Genomic DNA, 17,606 nt, shown 5'->3' with positions numbered 1-17,606 from the left:
TATCCCTCTTTTTTTTTTTCATTATTTTTAATCCTATTAAGTCTTTAAGAGTTAACCAAAATTTTGCAATTCACAAAATTTTTTTCCTTGCAGTACAGAGGAATTGATTTTTTTTTTTTTTTTAGTTACAGGGAGACTTTATTTTATTTATTTTATTTTCATTTGTTTTCCTAGAAAATATAGAACATGCTTTTTCAAATGCAGGAGAGGTACAAAGAATAGGAGACACTTTTAATATAAATAAATCACTTTCAGCCAGTCCCTTGTCCCAAAAGCTTCCCTGTGTTTAGGGTACATGCTTCTGTGGCTGAGGCATTTAAAGCTTTCTAGGTCTTCTCTCTTTCCTTCATGTGCAAGTATTTCTATTAAATACAAAGTGTCATTGTTCATCCAGGTAACTGAACTGTGATCAAAATGGATGTCTTAAATCTAGGCCGCAATGAGTAATTTTTGGGTTGTTTGCCAGATTTCTTGTATTTAACCCAAATGAAAGGCAGTTGTAACACATTCACCACCTTCAGTAAGGTTTAACTTTGCCTCTGATGTAACTTTCTTATGCTTTGAGTTCTTTTGGTCTTTCTGCTCTATTAAGAGATAGGACTCCAGGTCATCATTTCCACATTGCTCGTGTTTCCGTATGTCTTTGGGCAGCTTGGGAGCTGTAATCACATCAGTCGTGCCCTGAAGGTTAGGATAACCAGAGCTTCAGGAAGGATGCTAGCAGTTGCTGGGCTAACTGGATGCTTTCTGGAAATCTTTAAATATATTGCTGTTCAGTTGAAATTATCATTGAATTGCTGGCAAGTTTGTAGAACAATAAATCATGGCTTTGTATTATTGGCATCAATAGTGTAAGTTTAAATACTTCTGTTTAAAAATAGCTTCTATGCTTAAGTTCCAAAGAAGAAAGCTAATGTAACATGACTAAAAATACTAGAAGTAAAGACAGGAATGGGGATTTTTTTACATTTTTATATGTATATATACATACATATATATATATATATATATATATATAATATTTGCAGATACATGCATACATATTTTATATGTGCAAAACAGTCTTTGCAGTTCATATTTTTTATGATTTTGTCTAAATCAATTTTTTGCTTTTAAGTATGAGATCTGGGGAATCTGCAACACCAGAGTTCTCTAATCCTGGGTATTGCAACCATGGTACTCAGAAGGATCTTTTTCTACCTCCTGAAGCTTGTACCTAACTATGCCCCTGTTGGATATATGGATAACAATATTGCTTGTACCTAACTATGCCCCTGTTGGATATTCACCATGATTAAAGCTTGTTGACAAGTTCGCAAATCAGTTTTCATACCACTGACTAATTTCTATCAGCACTGCTAACCAAGTTAGCCATGTGCTACTTTTATGGTAGCTAAAAATTCTTCTGACTGAATACAATCTTCTTCAGAGTAAGGCCTATATTGATATCTGAAGTATTGCTCAATTTTCCTGTAAGGACAAGATTTTCCATCTCATTGATTTGATAAATGTACTTGAAACACTTTAATATTAACTTTTTGTTGAAAAATGATGTGGGACCTTATGGTAGCTGTCTCAGCTAATTTAATTTGTCATATTTTGCTACTTGCCATTCTCCTTATTTCTACAATAGCGAGGGTGCTCTAATAATAAACTATCCAAATACAAACTCTTAATCAGATATTAAAACAATAATAAAGTTATCTCTTTTTTTATCAGCCACTAGTCCTATGCATTTGATTTATAAGAGAATTGTCTTTTGAATTTCATCTGCTGCAAGAATAACGCTAGTGAAATTTGCTAAGTGCTTACTCAAATGACAGCACTGATACATACTTCTTACACCACATCTAGATTAGGAAAATGGATGTCATTTAAAATATGTTCCCTAGCACACTTGTAAATGTTGCTGGAGTAAGTGTTCATCGCATCTGAAAATGTGCTAGCTTTCTCTAGCTCTACAGAATTCTGCTGAAAAGCTCCGTTTTTTTTTTTTTTTTTTTTTTTTTTTTTTTTGGGGGGGGGGACGACACCCTTTGCTTATACATTAAGCTGGTATACCCTTAAATGTCATAAATTAGATTCTGTATAACAATCTGAACATCTATTTGCATCCTACTTAATTAAAAATAAGTTTATTAACACTTACTGGTTATACACTAAGCTGGACATTGGCTCTTAGTTTTTCCTGGACCTTAGATCTTACTTTTTGCACAGTTGGACAAGTTTAGATATGAGTGCAAAAAATGGTGACCCATTCTGTTCTCCTTTCAAACAGTTAACAAATTTTAACGTCCACTAAAACTGAAATATTTAGCTAATTATTTTAAGATGACACTAACTGAAACAAAAAATGAAGCGTTCTAATTTTTCCCCTAGTTACCCTACTAATTTAAACAAGTTACCTTTCCATTCAAGATTTTTTTTCTTCTTCACTCACAATGACTTGGAGAAGCTTAGGAACACCAACCAAATCTAAAACAGCAGCAAATATCTTTGTGCAAGTCTTCTTTGAGTCTACTTTTGCCATCTGACCCACTGACTTTTGAAGAACCTTTTAAACTTCAGTTCTGAGCCTGCTTTGCAAACTAGAAAATAAATTTGCTGTAGATGATGTATGGGACTTCATTCTTTAGCAAATTTATTAGAAATTACAGTATTTAGATATTGATAAGATTGGAAAAGCACTATGGTTCAGAGAGCATCATTTCCTTGAATCTCTGCATAGTAGCAGATGTGACAATTTCAAATTTCAGAGACAAATTCAGTTCATTTTTAAAAAAAATCATTTTTTCCCCACCTTTTTTCACTCAAGTGAGAAATATTCCAAAAAGGTCATGTTGCCTCAGCTTTGCAGGTCTGGGCCTACTTTGGAAGGGAGCAGCATACCTTCTAGTTGAAGCACAGTACTTCTTCATGCTTCCTGTAGGTTAGTACTTCTACACTACTGCTACCCAGGGAGAACTCATTGCAGCCTCCCAGTACCTAAAGGGGGCCTACAGGAAGGCTGGGGAGGGACTCTTTGTCAGGAAATGGAGCGACAGGACAAGGAATAATGGCTTTAAACTGAAAGCGGGTAGGTTTAGATATTAGGTAGAAATTCCTTACTCGGAGGTGAGGCACGGGCACAGATTGCCCAGGGAAGCTGTGGATGCCCCATCCCTGGAGGTGTTCCAGGCCAGGCTGGATGGGGCTTTGGGCAGCCTGGTCTGATGGGAGGTGTCTCTGCCCATGGCAAGGGGATGGGAACTGGGTGACCCTTGAGGTCCGTTCCAACCCAAACCACTCTGTGATCATCCCTGCGTCAGGCTGTTTCTGAAATACCATCATATTTAGTTTAATATATGTATGTTGGAAAAAATGTATGTTGGAAAAAATTCTTGTCATTCATGAAGTGGAAGCCTTTGATAGAGGAGTTTAGTAATTATGGAAGAATGGCACAAAGTGGTTAAATTGGAAGAGGAAAAGTTTTGTGTTTTTCCATATGGATTATCTGCTGAAATTATTTTGAATCAGTCCATTAAAAGTTTTTAATTTTGTTATGGTCCAGAAATAATTTATTGTTTAGTATTCCTGATTGACTCTGCTGTTTGACTTTCTGCATACAAATTTAAAATGTGTACAACTTAATAGCCGGTACTTGCTTCCAACCTCTAATTTATCACAATTGAATCATTGTTCATGGGTTCACCGTGCAATTAATGACTGTCTATTTGAACAGATGTATTTTTCTCTTTGTAAAAGTAAGGTGACTATGTTTTCTTTTTGGCAATCTAATTTGCTTGGAGGCCAGCACACTATAGATAATCATAGAGCAGCAATGAAAGAGACATACTCAATTCCTAATTCACCAGTCTTCATATGCTAGATTAGTTCTCATATTATTATTTTTTTTTTACTCTGCTTATGATGCTGTGTTTTTTCCCCCCTAGGAAATAATATCTAGTTTGTCAGTGAGACAAAAGCCTCTTTTCTGTGTCCCAGTTGATAGAAAAGCAGAACCCTGCATGTTCTTCTGTCCCTGCTATTTAGTTGCATATCAAATGCTTACTCTCTCATGCTTTCTTTTGTGATTTACCAAGAGAATTTTTATTATCTTCGGCCCAAAGTACTTTATTTTCCTGAAAGATTTCAGTCAGAAAACAGGATCTGGAAACATACCATCTGTAATAAATCTCTTCTGTTATATTGTTTAGTTGCTTATATGATTTGTGACTTATATGACTTTTGATCTTGAGTGTGAGGAGGTCTGGTTATATTACCTAAAATGCTGGTTGCAGCATTTTCACAATGTTCCTAAATGATACAGGAAAGCAAGCAACTTCCAATGCATTTATTTCCAAATATGATGAAGAATGTGAAAGAGCAATTGTAATAGAACATGCCTCAGGGAAAGTAAAAAGAAAATTGCTTTTTAAAAGAAATCACTACTATAATTTTGTCACTTGGCTGTTTGTACCTGCCATTTTGGCCCCATATATTAATCCTAGCAGATAAGCATATAATCAACGCGCTCTCTATAATAGAAAAGGAAAAGAAATGAAAGCAGTCCATGGAAAAGAAATGGAAACACAATGTTATAAATAGCAAAGTAGAAAAGAATAAGCTAATACTGAAATATGAACTAGCTTGACACATTAAAGCCAATTTTAATAAAATTGGAAAAAAATGCAATTAAAGTGTTCATGATACCTTAATGCCAGAAATGCATTGAAGAAAATATTTGAAAATAACTAGGTAATTTCAAAGCTTTGACTCTTGGCTGTTTCTCTCAAATATTCTTTCAAATATTGGGGAATTCATTTGTTAATAACCATAGACTTGAATGAGATAATAGTTGTTTGCCTTTGTCCTCATAGTAGTTGCATATATCACGGTTTTGGGGATTCTTGGCTAAGGGGAAGGATTGTCTGGTTTCTCTATATATTGTAAAACATTGCTTGAAATGTGGCAATAAGCAGTATTTTCAGAGTAGCACGCTGAAATGTGTACTTTCGACTTTTTATCTCAGCAATTAAAATTGCATCTGACATAACAACATAAAAAAGCAACTTCAGATTTGATGAGAATTTAATATTTTATCTAGAAAACATGCTGAATGTCAGTAAGAATTGAGTTTTGGAGGCAAGCATCAATAGTTAAAACAACTGATCTGTTGGTAAAAATCATTGAGTATAAATCTGACCTTCCAGACAGATGCATTATAACATCTAGTCCTATAATAATTAATACACATGTTTAAATGCCTATGAAGGAAGATGTATGTCTCAGCCTGTGTATTCTAATGAGCTATCTGAGTAATTTATTGTGTACTGAATATGTGAGCCTTTATTCCTTATAGATCTATGTGTTTATTTTATAAACTTTAAAATAAAGTTTAATATTATTAGGTGTGCCTGGAAGTCAGCAAAGTTTGGTATTTAAAATACAACTTTCTAAGTAACTCTAAGATGCTTAAAACTTCTTAAAAACATTTAATTTAAGATTAAAGCTGTAGTTCTACAATAGTATTTCTTAAAAATTATAGAGTTACACTTATATGACTTCTTGAATGCAAATCCTTTTTCTGAGCTTGTATGTAGATGTCATTTAGAAGGAGTTTGGGATCTTTTGGGAAAGAGTCTGTAATTCATGTTCATTTTTGGCAGAGAAGGAAGGCTTGTCTTCAACTTCATTCACTCAGAAGAGGAAGTTTTTGATAGCCCTTATTCCTAGGGGACTCTCTTTTGCTCTAACTTGTACTACGCCCTGAAATAAAATTGACACTGAACTCCACTGTTTATATTGTAATCTAGTTCTATATTCCTTGCAGAATTGTCACACTTTACACTTGTTTATTGGTGTATGGTTATTATTACTGTGATAATTTAGGGAACATGCTTCCAGGTTCAGGCTTCATGTTGGATTCTCTCTGTTACCAGCTCTGTTACCAGCTCTGCTGGTTACGTTCACGTGGTCTTTCAGAACTACAACCCAGGCTTATTGCTCCATCCTGTCAGAGCCCGTATATCAAAAAAGTCAAGAAATAAAGTCTAGGAAAAAATGTACACACAAGTTATCTTGAATCACTCGAGTATCTCTTAGGTTGTTGAAAGAAAAAACCTAAAATGCTCTTCGTCCCATTTATCTGTTAATCTGGCATTTGAGTGTTTGGCAAAGAGAACTGAACTTGCATGCAAAAGACTCATCCCTTTGCAGTCCCCATTCTTTTTTAATGATGGTGGCTGCCCATACAGAACATACACTAGCTACAGAGTAAGCATTCATCTGAAGCTTGTCATGGGGTATGTGGTATACTCCCTCTAGCCACAATTTTTTCCTTTTTGCGATAAAGCAGTAGAAATACCATACCACGGGAATGGAGAAGTACTTAAGAGACATGCTAAGAATGCAAATTTGATGGCTTCCTTGTGGTGATCCTTTGATGGGATTTGAAACATCTTTCCTTTGTAATGAAATGCAGTAGATTCTCCGTTTATGGACACGATGTGGTTAACATCTCTAACACTTCTAGGCACAGAAGAGTTTTTGTCACTTGGGACAGATGTATTCTGTTACAGTTGAGCACTCATAGCTCCCGTGTTTTAGTAATCTCTTATTTGTACAGAAAGTGCATAGCTTGTACTTTAATTGTCTCGTTTTCAGTGCTACACAGACTTTTGTTTCTTGATATTCAATGGCTCACCTTTTGAGGGAGGCCTTCCCATTGAGTCATGAGGTTCAGAAAGGACCTCCTTGCTTTCTAAACTTCTTGGAGAGGAGCCTAGGTGCAGCTGGAAACAGTCCTAGTCCCATACTCAGTCGATGGTTTATATATGAAGGATTATGTGTATAGCCACTTATTAGAGTCAATATTTGCCTGTTTCAGAGCCCTACCAAGAATTTTTACTGAGGTGATTTCATAAATTTGAAAAGATAGGTAATTTATTAAGGCAATAGATATTACAGATATGTAATATATTGATAAATTCACTTACTGTAAAGATTGAGCTTGAGTTAATTGTTCAGTGCTTTAGTTATCCATATTTTCCCGGGTAACACCTGTCAGAGTTGGAAGTGAGTCTTAGCAAAGAGGCATCCCTGCTTGGGAGGGAGAGAGGTCCAGGCCTGTTGACCCGTCTGATAATTGGAGTTATCATCCTCAAAAATAGAGGTTTCTGAATACCAGATTTAGTTCTGGTGAGGTGGGACTAGGTCATTTATTATGTGCTGATCAGCTCTCACCAGGGCTTGTTGCATTGTTTGGTCAAGAAGAAAGGAGGAGGGGGTGTTCCTTACAGAGACGGGTTGCTTTCCCAGCTTTACTTGAAATGTCAGGCTGTGAGGCTCCTGTCTCATCCCAGACATCACTTAATTGCTGTATTTGCAGGGCCTGTTGTTCAACTGCAGACCTCCAACATCTGTCTTGCTCTTTGACCAGATGAGCAAGATATGCATGTTAATCAACTTACATTCCTGCTCAAGCCTGGTTTCAGCAATTCTCTGCTGATTTAGGTACTTTGACATCAACAAGCCTGGCAATATCCCACACCTTTATGTGACATTCTATGAGTATGGCTGTGTCCCTTATGTGAATGCTGAGTATCTAACTGTAAATATCAAATACCACTTCTTGCAAATAGCAAGTAGTTCTTCCCTTTTCCTGTGGAAGATGGATATTGAAACTTAAAACACAGAAATTGTTCTGGGGATACAGTGCACGCTGTCCTTGCAGCAGGGCACATGCTACATTCATCAGACAAAAGACTTGAAGGGAAATCCATGGAGGGAAATGTGGAGCTTTAGAGGGTGCACTTTTTCCACTTATGCAGCTTTTTTAAAATCATGCTGGAACTAAAAGTGCTGTTGATCTTGCTTTACTTCATCCTTCTTGTAAAAATTGAGTTTTCATACTTAATCACTAAAACATGACAGAAAAATATCTGAAGCACGTACCACCTGTTTTTCCTTTCATCTTGATTCATTCGCTTTCTCATATTAAAACCCCTCCAAGACACAATTAACCCTTTTCTAATGCTGTAAAGCTTGAAATAATCATTAAAACTCATTAAAGGAGAAAAACTTGCTTTCAAAAGCAGCTTAATATTACATTTTCCTAATTTCTTTTCTTGTACGTACAGTAGAATACTTAGGATATGGCCATCACGCTTACAGGCTTAACTGACTATTCATGTAATTAATGTTAATTGGTTGCTTTGCATTGCAGAATTATGCTCTGTGCTAGAAGATCCTTTGATAAAATAACTCTCTGTAATGTAATGTTGTCTTCTGAGTATGGACTATCTCATAACAATATTGTCAGCAAGTCCTTTGTCTAGTAAGAAGAAATTATAATTCAAAATAAAAATATATTAGCAGAAGTCTTGATTTCCCCTTTCCTGCTTATGGTCTCCCGTACTATGAATTGTGCTGTTGCCACAAAGTGCACACCTACTTACTTTTTTTTCATCATTTAGTGAATTATTTTTGTTTTAACATCTTTGAAAGCACAGACATGCAGTCAATTGTATTTTAATACTGACTTCACTGCTCCATGTAGACATAAGTAAAGGTTGAATTTGATCTCACTTACAGAAACAAACAAACAAACAACAAAAAAAAAACACTTTTTTTTTAACTCTGTAAGTTGCCTAGTCTGTTTCTAGCATTATATGAACAATCTTAAAATTTAGTTAATTAGAATAGGCAGAATTCAGAATAGCCTTCCAATCTCATAAGTAGTGTTATTTAAAATTTGCTAGTTTTTGAAAGATGAAAATGACTGATCACCAAGACAAGTATTGTGAACTGAAATGGTGACTTCAAAGCAATAAATTGCCTTGGGTTTTACTTTCTGACAGGTATAGCAATAAACTTGTCATGAAGCACTATAAAAGCATTGATTTATTTGTATATTAGAAGTAGTATAATGGAAGATTTGCCAGTATGGTTGTAAAGTTTGTTATGTATTTTATTAAACAATTTGAATAACAGATATTATAGGGTATCACACAATTATAAGATATTTTATGATCTACCTTTTACTGAAATAGAATATTCATCAGGAAAATAGTGTGGTTATTTAGCTTATTTCTGACAAAGGTGAGCATACTGAATCTTTATTTGGGTCATTTTTTGCTAAACTTCTATTTTTGTCTTAAAACTATGACATAAAGAGCACTGCCAAAATGATGCACCATTGAATATTGCAAACCACATTTGGTAATTTAAGATTAAAGCTATTAGCTGTTTTCTAAAATATCCTAGTTGGAAACAATTGCCTTTAAAAATGCTTTAAAAAATATGATCTGAACTATTTATATGCTGCAAACATTAGTTATTACATACTTAAGTAGATAACTAGTAAAAGTGTATTTTCAGAAGTGCTGAGCATTGACCTAATTCAGTCCAAAAGGAACTGAAAATTGAGAGTACTCAGACCAGTCCTTTCCATGTAGCTAAATGATGATATTCTTATCTGTCTCCTCAGTGAAGTTAAGGTAAAATTCTACTTAAAATTACAAACTGCAAGACTGAGAGATATGATAATAGCTTATCTATAGGCAGATGTGAAAGCTGTAATCCGCTGGGATTCCTCTTTGTTGATAGAAAGGAAGTTCTGATAGAGGCAAAAATTTTGGAAGAAAAAGTGATTTAAAGAGAAAGTATATTTGATGCATCCCTGCACAGAAATATGGCACAAACATGAATGGAAAATTTCAGGATTAATTGTTATTTCAAGAAATAATACAAGTCATGAAAATGTATTACTGATTTCTGCCTTGTTAATAAAATGCCCTAATTCTAATCAACCACGCAATTATTTCAGATATTTACAGCTTAGCAGATATGCATTCAGAATGCAAAGCTTTCTCAGCTAGACGATGATTAGCTCTAACTACTTATCAGTACATTGAAAAAATTATTCTCATTCTTTGATTAAAGTTGTCCTTATCTTTCTTCTTAAGATATGGGATGCTGTAGACACAGGCTGTTGTCTGAAAACATTTTCCTGTCACTCCTCTGCTGTCCGAGCTGCTCAGTGGTCATCTTGTGGACGAAGGATCCTCAGTGGGGGCTTCGACTCCATGCTGCATTTAACCGATGTGGAGACAGGTAAAGGCCACACTCTGGTACATTTCAGCCCTACTTGTTACCTTTGCTGAATACCATTAACTTTGGATCTCATTAGCATTATTCTTCACTTGAAACTACAGATACAATCTATAGATCAAAGTTAGAATTCTTGAAACGTCCTCACTAAAAATTACTCAGCAATTAAGGGTAGTTTGAGATACTTAAGAAGACTGAAATATCTTTAACCTGATGATTACATGTAGTTTCTGTTGTCAGATACTGCACAAATGAACAGAATGAAACTTGTGTATTTTTTATGCTCTGTTATACTCATTCATTAAAGTGTTTGCAGAACTTGTTAAGGCTGACTTCAGTAACTTTTATGCATATGGTTAACTTTAGAATTATAGAGTGTAGGAACTTAAATTCTGATGTGAGTTCAACATTCCCATTCACAGTTCAAGGTCAACAACTCCACTCACAGAATCACAGAATGGCTTGGGTTGGAAGGAACCTTACAAATCAGCCAATTCCAACCACCCTGCCATGGGCAGGGACACCTCCCACCATATCAGGTTGCCTAAAGCCCCATCCAGCCTGGCCTTGGGCACCTCCAGGGATGGGGCATCTACAGCTTCTCTGGGCAGCCAGTGCTTCACCACCCTCTGAGTGTAAAATTTCCTCCTAACAGCTAATCTAACTCTCCCCTCTTTTAGTTTAAAACAATTCCCCCTTTCCTATTTTTATCTGCCCAAGTAAAAAGTTGCTCTCCATCTTTTTTTTATGTCTCCTTTAAGTATTGAAAGGCTGCAGTGAGGTTTTCCTGGAGCCTTCTCTTCTCCAGGCTGAACGTCCCAACCTCTCTCAGCCCATCTTCAGAGGAGAGGTGCTCCAGTCCTCTGATCCTTGTGGCCCTCTTCTGCACCTGCTCTAACAGCCCCACATCTGTCTTGTGCTGGTGGGCCCCGGCCTGAATGCAAGGCTCCGGGTGGGGCCTCACAAAGGCAGAGCAGAGAGGGACAAAACCTCCCTCGCCACTCTGCTGATGCAGGCCATGGTGCTGCTGGCCTTCTGGGCTGCAAGTGCACCTGCTGGCTTATGTCAAGCTTTTTCATCTACCAGAATCCCCAACTCCTTCTCTGCAGGACTGCTCTTGATGGGTTCTCCCAGTCTGTGCTCATGCCTGGGAGTGCCAGCACCCAGGTGCAGCAACTTGCACTTGGACTCATTGAACCTCATTCAGTTCACAAAAGCCTACTTACCAAGCTTGTCCAGGTGTTCTCAGTCCCTGAGTCTGAACCTGCATTGTTTTGATGAAGTTGTGAATTTCATTTGATTTGAACATCCTGGACGTTCTATCTCTCCATGTATCCTTCACAAGCCAAAGTAATTCCATCAGCATTACTTATCTTCTCCTTTAGCTATGTTATCAGCATTCATTCAGTGGAGTTCTTTGGGACTGTTCATAATAGGATACCTCTCTGTGTCTATAAATACAGGATTAGGCCTCAGATAGTTCAGCAGCAATTGAAGAAATGAAATTTTATTTCTTTCTACTTAATTTTTAAATACTTAATTCCTGCAAACATTCTATATATATATAAATGTATATGTATTGCAAAAGAGATCCTAAGGTAACTGTAAGAAGTTTTTGTCTAGGAGGATTTTCTCTTACATAATATTAAGTAAGTTGTATGCAAATATCCAGAGAGCAGACACCCTATTCAGATAGACTGGGAAAGTGGCCAAGGAAATTTGTGAATATTGTTCACATCAATACAGGATTCTCTGCCATGCTCTAGGAATTTATTTTTCTCAAGATTTGTCATACCAGAAGTATTTAAATTCAATAATGGCTGGAAGGGAAATGTTTTAATTTGAGAATGTAAAACATGTGACACAGTTATGGAATATCGATGTTTTCAGAATATTCAGGCTTTGTAACAGTGAGAAGAACTTTATATATCTTGTGTAGTACTGTTACATGACGTTAATACACCCAGCCATTAATTTTATTAGACTTTTTATCTTTTTTATTTTCAGTCTTCATTGTAGCAATCTTCTCATTTCTAGTTTCATATATAACTGAAATTTACTAATATAAGTGGAGTTAATTTTTGACTCAAGTGGTTATAAATTCTAAACAGAGTGGCTATTCAGGGGATTTATAGTGGTAGAACACATTTTACGTGTCTGAGCCATTTGGAAGTCTTGCTTTATAAAACTATGGAGCAAATTCCAGAAGTAATAGCAATGATATATTTTAATTTTGAAAATTTCTCAGACATAACTATATAGTAATGGAGTAGTACCCTTTGTTTGTAGTGCTTCGTTTGAAAGAAGGTATTTCTAGTATTCGTGGCAGTGACAACAATAACAGATTTTATTTACCAAGTTTCAAAACAGAACTTGTAAATGGCTCTTTCCTTACTGACCTCTGAGCTATGTAGTATTTCTAACTGCTTAAGTAAACTGTATGTGCAAAGGCAAAAACAATTCTCAGAAACCTTGAAAATATGGGGTATTCATTATTGGCTTATTTTAAGGACACAAGCTTCCTTTTAGCTCCTGTGAACTGCACTTGTATTTTTGATTCTTAGATCTGACTTTCAGTGATATTCACCTGATTTGGAAAAGTATGATATGAGTAATAAGAATTTTATTGTGATTTCATATACATCCAGGCCATTTTATTGTGTTGTAAAGTTACTCTCTTTTTTTTATATCGTAATTTCAGTCAATGCTTTCCAGAGAAACAGGGCAAGCAGTTTGCCTCTGGAATTCAAATCAATTTGATATAAAAAGACTCATTTCCATTTGAAAAACACTGAGGCAGCTATAAGATTTTGATTTACATTAGTTCACTGAATCATTCATTCCTTCTCACTCTTCATCAGTGCTGAGATGATTTCTTCTTTGATTAACTTCAGATAGATGTTAGAACTGTTCCTTCACAGAGGACTTTTACATGCTTTTTTGGACTTTGGTCTTAATTACTTTCCATTGCTAGACTGAACTAACTAGCAACGTGTTTAAGTGCAGTAAATGCATGCTGCTGGGATTTTATAAATAATTCTGTCTTTAAGGCTCTGTGCTCATCTCTTGTGTACATTGTTCTGGTTCAACAGTTTTCTAGTTGTTTGCTGAGGTTTAATCTTTCTCATCTTAGTTTTCAGTATATTTTTTATATATTACATCTGTGTTACAAAAATCACTATGTCTTCTTCATCCAAAGAAACCTAACAATCTGAAGAAAATGACTTTTAAAAGTTTAGGAACAGTTGCAAATACAGCTTAGGATGTTATTATTATGCATAGAGAAGACAGTGCCAGAATCTTCCCAGAGATGCTCAATGAAAGGATGGGAGACAAAGAACAAACATAGGAGCACAGAAAACTTTGGCTCAACTCAAGGGTCATCAAGCACTAAAATGGGCTCTCCAGAGAGGCCATGCAGTCTCTGTACTTGGAGATACTCAGAACTGCAGTGGACTGGTCCCAAGTAACCTGCTGCAACTAGACCTGCTTTGAGTAAGTGATTAGCCTAGATCATCCCTGAAGGCCCAGCCTGCATAATTCAGTGATGCTATAATGAAGGACGGGGAAAGAAAATAATTCAAATGATGGGATACAAGGAGTTAACTTGCCCTGGTTTAGTGAATATGAAATTAGATGTTGTCAAGTCTTCTAAACTCTGTTTTTATAGATCATCATTTATTATCATAAATGATTTTCCATTATCCTAATATCAGGTTGTCAAGGTAAGATTTTCCATACATACATTTTTCTTGGAAAATGTTATACCTACTCTGCAGAATATATGCATAAAATATTTAAGGAATTCATGTGTTATTCATGTGAGTAGTTCTGTGGCTACAGTTAGCATGAGGCAAGTTCAGAGCTGCAATATGGAGTTTTGTAAGTATTAGTAGATCCAAAAATGTGATTTCCCTGTAAGGATTAATAGTTAATATAATTTTTATCATCCTATTACATATATTTTTCATTTTAAAATTAAAACCTTTTGAAAGGTTTCAATATAATACGAATGATACTAACACAGCAGTCTGTGAGCAACTGAGACTCCCTGAGTTTGTTTGTCTTGCACAACACTCACATTCACTTTCTACTAGTGACAGTTCAGATAGTTTGTTGTTCATTGAGTAACAAGTAGTGCTGTATTCAGAGAGCATTGAGCATTTTATTCCAAGAAAATTTGCTTTAAAAACAATTCTATATCAAGTCCATTTGATATTTACCATCTGTTACATCCAGATGTAACTGAGAATCTCTAACAACTTTAGAAGGGGAAATATATTTTTAAAATTTATTTATAACTGTTTTATTTTTGGAATATATTTTATTCATCAGTGGATTTTTCATTAGTCACAAATGAATTGGTACAACAACATAGGCAGAACATTGGCTGGATTAATATTATTTGCATATTATAGACACTTTTCATTCTTTAATATTATGACAGAGGGAATGTTCCAACAAATGTTGGCACTTTTCCTAAGTTGCCAAATGCTACAGTTGTATTTTAGTTCATAGACTGAGCTTGGTTTCAAATATAACATCCTCAGAACTATAATGGGGAATTCAAATTATTTTGAAAGATTTCACATTGCCATAGGCAGGAAATGAAGATGTTGACTTGGAAAGGAGTTTCATGTGTACATATATATATATATACGTGTGTGTGTGTGTGTGTATATATACTTAAATCTTTTTTTTTTCTTTCATTTATTTCGAGAGTTTGTTAATGGCACGTTTTTTTATCTCCAAGAGGATGGCCTACATTTGCTTTTCTATTTTCTTTTCTATTTTAATTTATTAGTCTTATAGATATAACATGATTATTGTTAATGTAATTCTGTTTGTTCAAATAGAAATTTTAGTGCTCATACATAAACATCACCTTAGGAGAGCTGTGACTTTCTCCTCCTATTCCTAACTTGCTCTCCCAGTACTATGTAGATAGTGCATGAATATTCACTAATGCATATATTTTATATGACACCTCAGAAAAAGAAACAAAACAGTGGATTGATCATTCCATTCCTTTTGAATGAACATGGTTATCTTTGTGAGGTCAAAAGAGTCGTCCCTCCCCCCCCAAATCTAGCAGTTATATGTTGAATATAGTTTAACGGTTACCCTCCAGCCAGGAGTTAACAGAATTTTAGTTTTTATATTCACAAGTATGAAGTCCTTGTAATAAAAAGAGACAAAGATTACTTTTGAAATGTTTTCAAGGGTCAAAGGTAAAAGGATTTAATATTTTAAGCACCTGAAAATTGTGACTATGTAGGGGAAAAAATTAATAAATGCATGTAGCTGGTATAACTTACATCCCTGGAGATAAAAAATTTGTAAGCATGGCAAGATAAAAGAGACAAGTAACAACCAACATCAATTTGTTAAGAACAAATAACACCTGATCAATCTAATTTTCTTCTCACTGTTGCATATGAGAGAGGGATTGTGACTGTAATGGGGGTGATTTTTTTTATTGTTTCATGTCTTTTTGTAAACGCAGTAGGGAAATCCAATCTACTCTGCAAGATTACTTTTATGTCCTTGTAAGTTTTAGGCTTCACTTTACTTTACTGATTAGTGTAAGTAAGTGAATGTTTTGGATTATACATGTAGGGGTGTGAACCTTAGGACCACTAAACACAGTTACAGAAGCATCCAGTGCTCATTAACTGTGCTGATGTTCTGTGAAAAATTCACAATGTTAAATAGCCTTTAAAATATTTGATTTCATAGTTGAGCAGTTTCACAGTAGGTTGCAGCATGAAATGAGCAGAAACATATGTTCAAGATCTCTTTAAGACTTTTTTCATACTGTGTATGTTACTGGTGGGCCTTTAATGAGTGAAGAATTGAATTAAAGCACTTTAAGAATATAAAACACATTGCAAAGATGTAGTAGGTATTGTTATTGAAATTGTGAAAATTAAAGATTGCGAGAAACATTTGCTCTCTTCTTATAACAACCTCTCACAGAGGAAAATGATCCGTGACATGTTTTTTCCCTCAATTAGCCAAATCATTTTTCAGAAAATATAATTTTCTACAGCCTGTGTGTTGGTTGAGTCTTTGTTATGCTACCTGTAGGAACTAAAATGCAATAAATACATACACAATGCAGATATATACAAGCTTGCTGATTTACACCCATTGTTTTCTGTTATGGATATGGGAGTTTTCTACTAGAAGGACATCTTCTGCAATATAAAAATTAAGGCTCCAAAACATTGAATATGTATTTAATGTTAACAAACTTACAACAATATGTGTGATTGCAACTACAGATTACTAGAAATGTGTAGCAGGATCTCCAGAAACCGTTAAAGGTGGACTTCCCAAGGTGTGGGGCTGGTTTCCATCACAACACAGTTACACATGTAGTTCATTGTAGTAAAACACGCTACAAGAAATTTATACAGAAAAAGGGCTAGGAGTTAAAGTCACAGTTTTCAAATATCGAATTGTGTGAGCTATATTCTGCCACATCATCTTCCAAAGCGATGTGTAAAACCACCACAATCTCTTGGAGGGGTGATGTTTTTCCTGTTATTGAGATTCTGAAAAGATTCTGGGGATAGAGATTTCATTACCGTAGAGACCGTGCCTCAGCAGTTCAGCCCTGGTGATCTAAGAACTAAGAAGCAAGAGTTTAAGGAATGTAGTCACATAAATGTTAGGAAAGTTTTGTGTTGCAGGATTCAGGCATATTTGTGTGACAAGCAGTCCTGTGTATTGGTCATAAATTTCAGTTTCAACAACAGGGGAATTTCCTTTCTGTACTGTTGTGATTCTTCCCTTTTGAGTATGCTCTCATTTGCTCCTATGCTTTTCTTTTCTACATTCCAGTCTTTTTCTCATTTTATCTGACATGGCAGTAGAATGAAATTCATGTATGCACCTAATAGTGCCAGACTTTTCGGAATGCTGTTCACTGAGCTTCCAGAAAAAGAGATTTGATTAAATTTCACTTTGCAGGGAGAAAGAATGAGACTGAGAGGTGTAATTTAGATGATTAATTAGAGAGTCTGAGCTTTTCAAGTTACTACATCACAATTGATCCTCAGACCAGTGGAAAAGGTAGCGTGGTTGATATCTCCATCAAACAGTAAGGTACAATCACAAAATCAGAAAAGGGGGGAGCTTAAAGAGCGTTGAGGAGAATAAGATGCTCATGTTGTTTGCATGAATTCTGTTTGTACAATTACACCGTAGTGTGGAATTCATACAATTGCACTGTAATGATCTCGGGACTATTAGTGACTGTCACTGAGAGCTTTTGGGTAAATAACCAAATTAAGACAAGATGACAAGAAAAGGGCAAACACAGTGACTGCATCTATCTTTAAAATGGGGGAAAATGAAGTAGGGAAGCAGAGAATTTAAGTTTCTGCAGAAAATGTTGGGCAAATGACCAAATTACTTGGAAGTAGCTGGGGATGAGATTGAAGGATGGACTGACTAATTAATAACAAATGGTGTCAAATCAATCTTACTTCTTTCTATGGAACGGC

General features: G+C 35.4%; 1 protein-coding gene across 4 annotated transcripts in view; it reads left to right on the top strand.

Annotated features, from left to right (window-relative positions):
* Nucleotides 1-17,606, top strand: part of WDR25 (WD repeat domain 25) — a 66,810-nt gene that overhangs the window by 27,009 nt on the left and 22,195 nt on the right. For all 4 annotated transcript variants that reach the window (XM_068682762.1, XM_068682763.1, XM_068682764.1 and 1 more), the window contains one exon: nt 9,948-10,095. In XM_068682762.1, the coding sequence (XP_068538863.1) occupies nt 9,948-10,095 (148 nt within the window). The remainder of the gene's footprint in view (nt 1-9,947; nt 10,096-17,606) is intronic.

This window comes from Anas acuta, chromosome 5 (assembly GCF_963932015.1).
Source record: "Anas acuta chromosome 5, bAnaAcu1.1, whole genome shotgun sequence".
Taxonomy (NCBI): domain Eukaryota; kingdom Metazoa; phylum Chordata; class Aves; order Anseriformes; family Anatidae; genus Anas; species Anas acuta.
This window is presented reverse-complemented; position numbering and strand designations above follow the sequence as displayed.